At 31.7% G+C, this 12,335-nt stretch overlaps 1 protein-coding gene across 1 annotated transcript in view; it reads right to left on the bottom strand.

Annotated features, from left to right (window-relative positions):
• Window positions 1-12,335, bottom strand: part of LOC127714199 (ATP-dependent (S)-NAD(P)H-hydrate dehydratase-like) — a 123,692-nt gene that overhangs the window by 82,590 nt on the left and 28,767 nt on the right. Inside the window, exon 9 of the mRNA XM_052220222.1 lies at window positions 7,381-7,501. Coding sequence (XP_052076182.1) covers window positions 7,381-7,501 — 121 coding nt within the window. The remainder of the gene's footprint in view (window positions 1-7,380; window positions 7,502-12,335) is intronic.

Here is a 12,335-nt window from a genome sequence, read left to right as displayed (position 1 = left end):
CATTGACTAATTATAAGTGGTTCAATTTAAACTGACCAAATCACAAACTTTAACATGTAATCTACACAAAAGTTTCAAAGTCAATAGACCATGACTAAGGGGGCAGGGCCAAATAATCTCCATGGAAATGAGATGTGCCAATGCTTATACAACTGCATACCAAATATCATTGATTTACCATTAGTGGTTCCCCTTAAAATGACCTAATAACAAACTTTAACAATTGTTTATGATGCCATCGGAAACAGTATATCTACCAGTAAGTCTAGGTGATCACATTTGCTTTTCAAGGATAATCAGATCCTGCTGCACATGTGGCACCAGTTGTCTTGTTCAGGATAAGTACAAATTTGGTAATAAGTCTCATTCAGTGTTGTCACAATCCAGTAAAAGTAGTCCCAGGACACAGTTATCATCCATTGATTTCCGTTGTCTACAAATATAGTCCCTAGTGTGGACAGTGAATAACTTGCAAATTTTTTGAATACACTTTCCAAATTTATCTCTTCTTTATATTTTATGCATGAAATATTAAGTAAGGGGGGGGGGGGGGGGGGTGAAATTACATGTTAAAAATTTTGGTGATGAATTTTTATGTAAAGTAGTGATTTGGTCCAGTTAAAAAAGGTAAAAAATTAGTATGTCTGAAGCTGCCAAACTGAATTATAGACCCCCTTAACATAAAATTGTCCATATTTTAAGTTAGAGCTGGTAGACTTTTCTATAATTTTGATATTATTTGTCCCAAAAGTAGTACAATACACTTTTTGAGATAGAGCAGGTACAATTCTTTTAATTTGAATCTATTGTCTTAAAGAAATGCACTACAAAATAACTGTGTTCTTGGTCCAAGTGGGCCGGATAATGGTTACAATAATTGCAACATATAATAAAGAGTCTAGCTAAACACTACTCTCTAGAGTTTTCTATACATATTATAAAGAGATAGCTCAACACTACTCTCTAGAGTTTTCTACACATATTATAAAGAGTCTAGCTAAACACTACTCTCTAGAGTTTTCTATACATATCATAAAGCGATAGCTCAACACTACTCTCTAGAGTTTTCTATACATATCATAAAGAGATAGCTCAACACTACTTTCTAGAGTTTTCTATACATATTATAAAGAGTCTAGCTAAACACTACTCTCTAGAGTTTTCTATACATATTATAAAGAGATAGCTCAACAATACTCTCTAGAGTTTTCTATACATATTATAAAGAGTCTAGCTAAACACTACTCTCTAGAGTTTTCTATACATATTATAAAGAGATAGTTCAACACTACTCTCTAGAGTTTTCTATACATATTATAAAGAGATAGCTCAACACTACTCTCTAGAGTTTTCTATACATATTATAAAGAGTCTAGCTAAACACTACTCTCTAGAGTTTTCTATACATATTATAAAAAGATAGTTCAACACTACTCTCTAGAGTTTTCTATACATATTTTCAATGCAATAGTTAGTTATACTAAAAGTTCCAATTTATTGTATGTACTGATTGTACAATATACTAGAAAAATTTCACCAGTTTTGTTATATTCATGGTATAAAGACCTCTATCATAAAGCATTACTGTCAATAAACATCAAAACACTCAAACCTTTTGTTTTATTGTCATTTAATTTAATTGCCCTGTCAGTAGTTACATGAAATTAATGTCTAAGGTACCAAATTGAATTTGTAGTACAATTTCGCATAGAAAGTGTAAATTTTCACAAGTATTTTGTCACAAATTTTCTAGCCTTTTTCCATGAAAACTTTTCTTTTTTTTCTGCATACATGTCCAATTAAAGTTCAAAAGTCAAATTTTTTATTTTTTTTCTTCACTTTAAAATGGTTTCCAGAAATATTTTTGTGATGGGTTTGAACTTTGAACATAGACAATCAGAAAATGATCAGTGAGTGCAAGAGGCACCCCCCTCCCCCCCAAAAAAAAAATCAATATTAGGTTCATAATTTTGCATTTTTAACCTTAAATATAATGATATTTATGTATGAAATTTACTTCCACTTCTTTTTGTATAAAATTGTACATTTTGTTTATCCATATATGTCAATACTTTGGTATTAGTCCTATTAAAAAAATAAACATTCGATAAAAGAAATTATGAATAAAGAAACAGATAATTGATGGTGAAGATTTTAACACATTAGGAGAGAAATCAGAAGTTTTAACAAGTTAATCTAATTTCTGGCTCTAATCAATAATCTTGCTTTTCTGTGAATTTATCAGCCATAAAAACGGAGCATAGTTTTTAATGACGCTGTAATTTGTCAATTGGAATCGCTAAAAAACTCAAAGTGAAACGCTTCTCAAGATTAATAAAAGAAACTGTTTGTGACTCAACGTTACAAATTGGGAAGTCAATATAAATTTAGTGAACATTTTCGGCCCATAAACTTCATTAGATATTGGTTTAATAATGACATTTTATGCCTCGTGAATCTACAAATTTATTTCTCCACGTTCTTTTACTAAATAAGAAGAGATCGGCAGAGTAATAAAATCACCCAAGCTAACACTCGGAGATGATGGCAATCTAATTCCATTATTCTGAACGACGATTTTGGACGTGAAAATCAAGATAGCCTTTTGGTCGACGATCGTCCGATGTTAACAAGACATTTCCGAGCTGGACATTTGCTGATTACCAGAATGAGATTACCCTGACAAATACAATATTCCACAGGAAAAATATTTCTCATCACTGTGGGTGACGATCTTTAATTAATACATGGTCAGAACAATGAAAACTGACCAATTCCAATTTAGCAACTGTTCGGCCATGCGTGTGAACCAAATGCTGTTTTGTTTCTTGTTAAAGAAAAGGTTTAACTCTGCAGGGATGTCGACTGATGAGCAAACAAATTGGCCAAAGTTATTTGAAATGCCTTGGGATCTCTTTCTGAAGACATTAATCCCAAAGGTCTGCATTCATTTGTTCATAAATTAATTATATTTGTTTTTTTCGGAATTGATTCCATAAATAAAGGCCACAAAACTATTTCTTACAAATCGTCCCTAAAGATTACATTAATGAGCTTATGGCTATGAATATATTACTATGAGCTTATGGAAGTAATTTCGAATCACTGCGTTAAAAGGAACCAGTTCTAAAGAGTCTCATTATACAACTGCCTTTCAAGTTCTATAAAGAAAAAAAAATGGATAGAAATTTCTATATCACAAATTAATGTATATCGTTCTAAACTGTTAAAACTCAAAATTTACAAATAACAACAAATTTAAGAAAAAGGCAATTATTTCGTTTGAAGGGTTCTCAGTTATATATGAAAAGTATGGGTTCAACTAGCTCTCAGCTGGATTTAGCTACATATAAATATATCATATATAAATAAAAAATTCAAAGTAAATATATAAAATATCTACAAAGAATCAATCAAACATAAAAAACTAACCATTTTTCTAAACCATAAAAATTGAGTTTCAATACTATTTCAATTCTCAGAATTTTTCAGTATATACAAAACTTTCCTATTTTCATATTAAAGTAAATTTTCAGATTATCATTAGGACTAATTCTGAAGGAGTGACAAATTTGAAAAATTTTGAGTTGAAATGATTGGAAATTTTGAAAGATAAAATATTTCTTCATCAAAGAAGTTACTATGTTACAAAGATAACACACTGATTTTTAAGTTGAAACAGGATGAAATTTAGGATTCAATTAAAGATCTCATCCTAATCCACCAAACTCCTTCTCCAAAAACAGATGGTCATCATACCTCAATAAGATGTCATGTGAAATTAAAGTAAATATATTTTTGGTGAATAAAAATGTTATCATGATGTAAACTTTTTCAATGCATTAATCACTATCAAACATTAGTAAATATAAAATCTATCTTTTATGATGTTATGAAAGAGAGGCAAAAGATACCAGAGGGACATTCAAACTCATAAGTCGAAAATAAACTGAAAACGCCATGGCCAAAAAAAGAAAAAGACGAACAGACAAACAATAGTACACAAAACGCAACATAGAAAACTAAATACTGAACAACACGAACCCCACCAAAAACTGGGTGAACTCAGGTACTCTGGAATTTATAACGGTGACTTCAAGCGCTCATGAAGAAACTATATATTTTGTCTCAATAAAAAATAAAAAATAAAAATAAAAAAAAAACCCCAATTCTTCCAAAATTTATTAGGTTACCTGGCCTTTAACCTCTGACATTGATAGCATGTGCCTGTCCAAAGTCCGGAACCTTTTGTTTATTGTTTTGTTTTGCTGTAAATTTCCTTGTTTGACCTGCTTACATTTGTCATGTCAGCTAGCCTTTAATAGCTTGTTGTGCAGTATGGGTATTGCTCATTGTTGATGGCTGTGCAGTGATCTATAGTTGCTAACTTCTACGTCGTTTGGACTCTGTACCTACAATTTTTTTCACAACAGAATGTTACAATGTATTATAATGTAACTTTGACCTTTGGCAATGATATCAATCAGGGATGAAGCACTAAGGAACCATTGTACCAAGAGCATGAAAATCAAAATGACATTTGGGACCTCTAAAATCCATTTTTGGTAAACTTGAATTTTAGGTAGCTGTCCCACTGATATTTTTAAAAATCAAGTTCTTTAATCAATATTGTAAGAATAAGAGATTATTTTTCTACAGCACAAGCATATAGAATATTTTTCTATTGTAAAAATATTTTACATCAGGATCTTGATTTTTTTCTCCATTTGGCACCCCACCCTGTAAAGTTACTCAGATACCAGCATACTTATTATACAACTGTACTAAAACAACAGTAAACAACATTACTGACATCATTTGCTCCTGAATATTTGATAACCTTACCCAATAAACAACATCAATTATTTACGGAGTCCTCAAGATGGAAATTTCCAATCAAAGGAAGATTTACGTAAGAAGAAATTCTACTTCATGTTATAGCAATGCTTCAGCAATCATAGCAGATACTGAGAGTTGATGATTTTTTTTTATACAAAGGCAGGTTTGTATAATATATAAAATCCAATTAAGATCTTAATTATATAATCTTACAGTAAAAGATCCTATGCTCCACAGATCTATGTGCCAGTCCCAAGTCACGAACCTAAGTCAGTCATGGTTGTCTTTTGATTATTTTCATGTGTTTTGTCTTTTGGAGAACTTGGTGTTGATAGTATAAAGATTGTAAGAATTGTCTTCTATATAGGTACCAGTCTTGTTTTACAACTCCAGTTTCTGGTGCATGTGAAAACATGGAGTTAAATAAAATAGTCCATTTTTTTCTGATTTTTTTTCTTGACTCAATTTTTTCTGTTTGATTAAAAGTTTATGCTGAATTGAAACATATATGTAGATTTAAAAGAAATATGGCATCTTTTTGGGGATATCAAACCAGGAAAGTGGAAGGATATCATGTTTACTGGAAGTGGTGCTGCCTAGTAAAAACAGCCAGAAAGTAGAAAAAATTAGTTTTGACTTCAGGGTTTCATAACTTTTTATTCTTCGAGGCCTGAGACACTTTTTTTCGATTAAATCACAATTTCACATTACTACATACATGATATGTACATGAAAAAAAATTTCTATGTAGCATTTTATTTTTTAAAATTTTCAAAGATCAGCTGTTTTGCATGTAAGCCTATGGAGCAGTCAATTACAAGACTGCAACCTGCATAGGGAAATTTTTGAATATGTTCACTGCAAGGAAGTAGCTCATGTGGACTTTTGTGTGCCCAGAATGACAAAACATCATGATTTAAGTACTTTCTAAGAAATAAAAATCATGGGGTATCAAGTTACACGGAAAAAACTGAAATTATGTAATGATTACGATTTTTTTTATGCAAGACAGCATACAAATGTATAAAAAGATATAAAGCACAACAGTTTGAGGTAAATTGTGATTCTAGTAGTATTACATATATGATTTTCAATAAAAAATAAACATAACTTTGTCAGTCTTGTATTATTTTTAATTTTAGTTTCTTGTGTACAATTTGGAGTTTAGTATGGCGTTCATTATCACTGAACAAGTATATATATTTGTTTAGGGGCCAGCTGAAGGACGCCTCCGGGTGCGGGAATTTCTCGCTGCATTGAAGACCTGTTGGTGACCTTCTGCTGTTGTCTGTTCTATGGTCGGGTTGTTGTCTCTTTGACACATTCCCCATTTCCATTCTCAATTTTATAAAAAGATTTTTTCCTGCATGAAAACTTCTTCTTGTGATGAAAATTCTAGTTGAGCAGTTTCATTGAAAATCAGTGTAAAGTTGAATAGGCAGCTACATACAAAACTCATTTTTTCTTTAGGGTTATTATTTTATGGCTCAATTGTTGACATTTAGGTAGAATATATATAAAAGAACTTTTGGTGAAAAGATTTTCACAAAATTTTCACTTTACAAGAGTCTATGACTTCTTTTCCTGTCTGCGGCACTGCATTGTTAATTGAAAATTCCATATTTGGGTTAAAAATTTGTTTAAAAAGTGGAATTTTTCTAATACTATCTATGATGACCAGGATTTTTGTGCTTAGGTGTGACAAGTAATCAATATTCTTACCAAAAACACCAACTTGAGTATTCATTTTGTATATTCTAGGATTTTATTGCAAATTTTATATGCATGGGGGTGTGAAGTACAGCCTAAAAACCATCATATAGTAGGCATGTATAAAGACATGTATTGTCAAAAAAGAGAAAGGTATAGTCTTTCTTGTCTTTAAAAAGTTGTATTGCAACAAATTCTTCATTATGAAAATTTTTTGGGGTAGTTTTTCAATTTGACTAAAATAAGAGGCCCACTTGGATAGATCTCATTGAAAAAAGGGGGAGGGGTAAAATATTGTATGTGGTTTGATCAAAGCGAAGGAAAACGAAAAAATAAATAAATAAGAATTCTCTTCTTGCTTCACAGAATCCAAATAATTAGACATTCATAAAGATAAACTAGAATGAGATTTACAGATCATTTGGTAGGCATGACTTATTTCCCAAATTTTTCCGTGTTTCAGAAAAGGGTACTCCTATAATAATGGGATTATATTTAATAATACAACTAAACAATTCTTAAATGGCATTTTGTATGTTCAAATATGGCTACTAAATGAAACAAAATAAATGATTTATTTTTTTAAGGAATGTTATTACAGTTATAGAACAGACAAGTTTTGTAAATCTGGACATGGGTTAAATCTGTGGTAATAATTAAAGTCCCTATTTTCTCTATAAAGCCTATAGAATTTCAAGTCACACAAACTCTATGATATTAATAATAAATTTACAGAAATCTTCCTTTTTAGGTCTACTACTAAACTCCTAGCAGGCGCTGTAACTGAAGTGTCTTATAATGTTAAACAAAGTGATAGTAATATTTACTTACTTATCAGTCCCTCTCTCAATGGCCTGGTGTGCCCAGTAACTGAAGGTCCCCATTGCGCCAGACAAAAGGTCACCTTGACCACCACATCTTCTTGGACTTCCCTCACTACAGCATACCAATACTATAATATATATATACATGTCTTGATTAAGATGAAATAGCTAAAAAAAAAATTGCATCAATTTGGACTTTAAAGGAAATTGCGTGAGAATCAGGGACAAAAAAGGTTAAGCTTAACTTTATATAGAGTTTACTTTCTTTCTCTCTCTATATATGTACATGATAAGGAGTTTCAATGTATTTTCCCAAAATGGTCTAAATATTGAATTCTTCAAACATATAATTGACATATGTCATATATCTATACAGAATTGTTGATTTTAATGGATATGATGTTAAAAATAAAGAAATAAAAAGTTTGTTATAATTTTAAAATGTCTGTATGACAAATTTTGCTTTTAAACACAAAATATGCCTGTCTATATTTAAAGACCAAATCAAACTTATTCTGGTGCAAAAACATAAAACATCTGTATAAAATAAAACAGTTTCAACTGCTATATTTGTTCATGATATTATAAATTCATCAGAAAGTGACAAATTTATTTGTTTTTTATTTTTCCTCCCTCCATCTACTTGAAGTGTGTCGGTCTGTAATTAAACAATAAAAGTCCAATAAAATCTTCATACTCAATAAGAGGCCATCCAACCAGTGTTTTTTATGGCGTACATAAAAATCTGGACATGATGTATGACATGGACTCCTAGAGTACTAATTAAGACATGTTACCAGAATCTGTCAAACTTAATTTTTATGACATACAAAAAATTTGGATCATACATAGAGCTGAATACTAGAACTAGTTGCTCCTAACATGCTGAATTGCTCACCAGGCGAATTTATGCAACATAACATCATTTAGCAACAATGGCACATACTGATACAATAACAAGAAGAGGTAGTATGATTACCAGGCCAATGTGACAACTATCAACTAGACTATCCACTCAAGTCCAAATGATGTGCATGTAGTGGTAAGCAACTACAGCATTCAACAATGTGGGCCTCATTGGGGTCTAAGGGTGACGCAGGATTGGCAGATTTTTTGTAAGCGTGACTCATGAAATTCAAATTATTGTGCGTGAAAACGGAAAAAAGTCGTGCGGGACACATGAAATTACAAGCGTTATTATCACAATGATAGGCGGGATATGGGAATCTGATAAAACAACCAGCAGGATCCGGGATCAGACACCCCCAATGAGATCCCCACAATGAGGAAAACCAGTACTGTATAGTCAGCCCAACATGACAAAATGTGAAACAATTTCAATCCAAATCTACTAAGAGAAAATGTAAAAAATAACTCTTAAACTCATTTAAGGGGGTACAGAACACCTAAGGGAGTTAACTTTTTAAAAATCAGCTGAACGTTTTAATCACATACTATTAGTATTTAGAGAAATCAAGCTACTCAATGATCAAAATTAGTGTTTGTCAACCTGCTATACATCTAATGAAATTATTCCTGTAAATTGTGTGGTTCAAATTTCTTGATATTTTTATCAACTGGTCAAAGTAAATATTTTGTCAAAATTTTATGAAAATTATACCAGCCAAATCAAGATTTTGTATAGTGACTATACAAATCCTTGGCCAAATGTATTTTAGTCATAGTGTTGGGTATGCCAAAAATAGAATTGTTCAAGAAATCTTTTATGTATTCTGGACCATTCTTGTGGAATAATTTGCCAATACCGTTAAGAATTATTACAAATGTTAACTCTTTTAAATACAAAATAACAGATCATTTATTGAAATCAACCTGTTGAAAAAAATATTGAATACTGATTATGTCATGATGTTTTTTTTTTCATAACATCTTATCAAGTTGTATTGAACATTATCATCATACTTGACTTTTATACTTATGTATGCCATGTATATGTTTGCATTTTGTTTATGCTTTTCTATGATGAAGGCCTCAGGGAAGATTAGTTAAATAGCTAACTGTGTAACCCTCTTAAAATAAAGTATTGTTGTTGTTGTTGGTATCACATCAGGACAACCAATCCTATAGGAGTCCATTGATGATTTCCTGTAGATCCTGTCTTATAAAGATGCCATACATAATTTTCTGGTATAGAAGTTTGGTGGCAGCTACCGGCAGATCTTTTTTCTGTTGCCTTGTTGACATTTACCAAATGTAATCTTATTCATAAGTAGACATTAATGGCAGGAGTGAGTCTAATTTTGTCACGGACCAGGTTCATTGCTCTACACATAGTCATGAGTTCATGAAAAATTAAAGTCTCATTCACTCTGCAGAATTGAATAGTCATGAAAATGTGATCAAAAATGTTTACATCAGCATGTTTTGTACACAGAATCCTGATTTAGGTACAGGCTTGGGAATAAAGTTTTAAGGCACTTTTTAATGTCTCTGCAGGTAAATTTATTCACAAGTCTTCTAAAATCTAGGGATTTAGGAAATATTGTATAGATATTTGTTGCCCAATTCTAAATTCACCTATAATTGTCTTTGCCATTGAGATCCTGTATCATTGATGCACGCCTCACATCGCCTTTTATTCATATTGAATTCATCCCGGTAATTAAAAAAAGGCTTTTCTAGGTTAAAATTCAATATGTTTTAGCTAAAATCATAAACAAATAAATGGAGAATGCATGGGACACAGATGATGCCCCGCTTGCATATAACGTTATAAAGGGGCATAACTCAAGAACGAAAAAAGTGACGCTACCCAAATTTGACCTTCATCTGTGTTCTGTGGTAATAAGCATTGTGTGTAAGTTTCATAACATTTGGTTAAGGCAAACTAAAGTTAGAAAAAGGAAACCAATTTCAGGACATACGGACATACAAGGGTAACACTAAATGACCCCTCCGGTTCTTAAAGATGCTAGCTCAAAAGGTAGCAGACTAGAGACCTATTCAGATTATGAGCAAACCAGTCTTCTTTTACTTAAAATAGTGCATGCTTGGAGGAAAAGCAGAAAATCCTAATCTAAAAGTCTTCAGTATAAACTGGCATGGGGATCGATCCCAATTTCCCCTCCAATTCAGGTGAACATTTATGTTAAATTTTTCATATCCTTATGTGTCAAAATATACACCAAATAGATATAAGAAGGTGTGGTAAGAGTGCCAATGAGACAACTCTCCATTCTAGTGAAAATTCATAAAAGTAAACCATTATAGGTCAAACTACGGTCTTCAACACCAAGCCTTCGCTCACACCGAACAGCAAACTATAAAGGGCCCCAAAAATTACTAGTTTAAAACCATTCAAACGGAAAAGTTGTTTTGGATTCTAAGTACTCAAGAGAACTGGCATTTTGAAAGAGTTAACAAATCCTGATGTCCATGTAGTAGTACTGCAAGAATTAATTGAGTGCTAAATGGTCAACACCTGCTTTCAGGCTTACTCAGTTTTGAAATACAACTCTGTCTGGGTCCTGCCATCATCTCGTAAATCAAATGAGCGAAATATCAACTATCTAATATAAGATATCAAAAACGAGTTATCATAAAAATACAAAGCAATCAATTTGGAGAATTGTCAAGGCATTGAATGACAGCCAATAACCCTTTGAGATAATGCTGTATTCGTTTCCTTTAATTTGACTTCGTATCAGATAGCCAATACTGGCAAGTCTTCTGATCTTTCCAGTTCCGGAGGTCAATCTTTCAGCAATTACTTTTTCATACAAAAAGATGATGAACTGGGTGAGAAGTATTAGAAAAATTTAGCTTTTTAGTAAAATGGTTCTTAATCTAATGATTAAGTGATGCTATTTCTAGGGTTGAGTATCAATCTGAAAAAATTAGAAAAGATTTTTTTGTCATATTTCATAATCTAAGTTGAAAAATATGATTATTGAGAGATTAAGACTTAAAATGACTGATTGTTTGGTAATCTTATTTTTCTACTCTAATAAGTGATGGCTGTGCAAAAGCTAAGTTTTGTCACTCTGTAATGATGGAACCTCTTCTAGGGTTATTTTCTTCCTACATAAGATTGAATCATTTATCCAGTAAAAATCAACTTCAGGAAAAAATGAATTTAACAGTTTATTTTTTATACACCCTGAAACAGTCAAATTTCATAAAAAGCAAAACAATATTAAAACAAGTAAGGCACAACCATCTGATGCTCCACAAACTGCTTTATTGAGGGGAAACATTTTAATATAAATGGTTCAAAATATTAGTATGCTTGAGGGACAAATAAAACATGTACTATTATTGCTAATTTTTCACCTTTATAAATGTGTTACAATTGGTAGTTGGATACCATTTTTTCTCTATTTTTAGTAACAGTGACCTTGACCTTTGACCTATTAAATCCAAAATTGATATGCTATTTCCCATTCCTTATATCATCCATCTATATAAGTTTCATTCTAATCAAAAAGGGAACTCAAGTTATCATATGGAAACCATTTTCCACTACTTTTTTTATACAAAGTAATGGTGATCTTGACATATTGACCCAAGACTCAATAGGCATCTTTCCTTTGCCTGTATATTCCATTTGTAGAAGTTTCGTTAAAATAAGGAAAGGGAAATCAAAGTAATTATTTTTTAAGATGATTCCATCTTAAGTAGCAGTAACCTTGACCTTTGACATATCAAAATCAATTGTCTCCTTAAACTGTCCATCAGTATAGGAAGTTTAATTCTAATAAAGCATGGGTTACTAAATTTAGCCTCAGAAAACCTTTCTTCCAGAACTTTTCTTTTTGTAGTTACAGTGACCATGATGATTGAACCTTGTGACTCCAAATCAATAGGCTTCTTTCTTCTTACCTATATCTTTCATCTCTAAATGTTTCATTCCAATTTAGAAATGATTCTCAAGTTATCATCTGGAAACCATTAGTTGATCGAGGACCTGGCAAGGGCAGAAGGATGGACAAAGTGTACTAG

This window comes from Mytilus californianus, unplaced genomic scaffold, assembly GCF_021869535.1.
Source record: "Mytilus californianus isolate M0D057914Y unplaced genomic scaffold, xbMytCali1.0.p SCAF_9, whole genome shotgun sequence".
Lineage (NCBI taxonomy): Eukaryota > Metazoa > Mollusca > Bivalvia > Mytilida > Mytilidae > Mytilus > Mytilus californianus.
The sequence above is the reverse complement of the archived record's forward strand: the minus strand, read 5'-3'. Positions and strand labels throughout refer to the sequence as shown.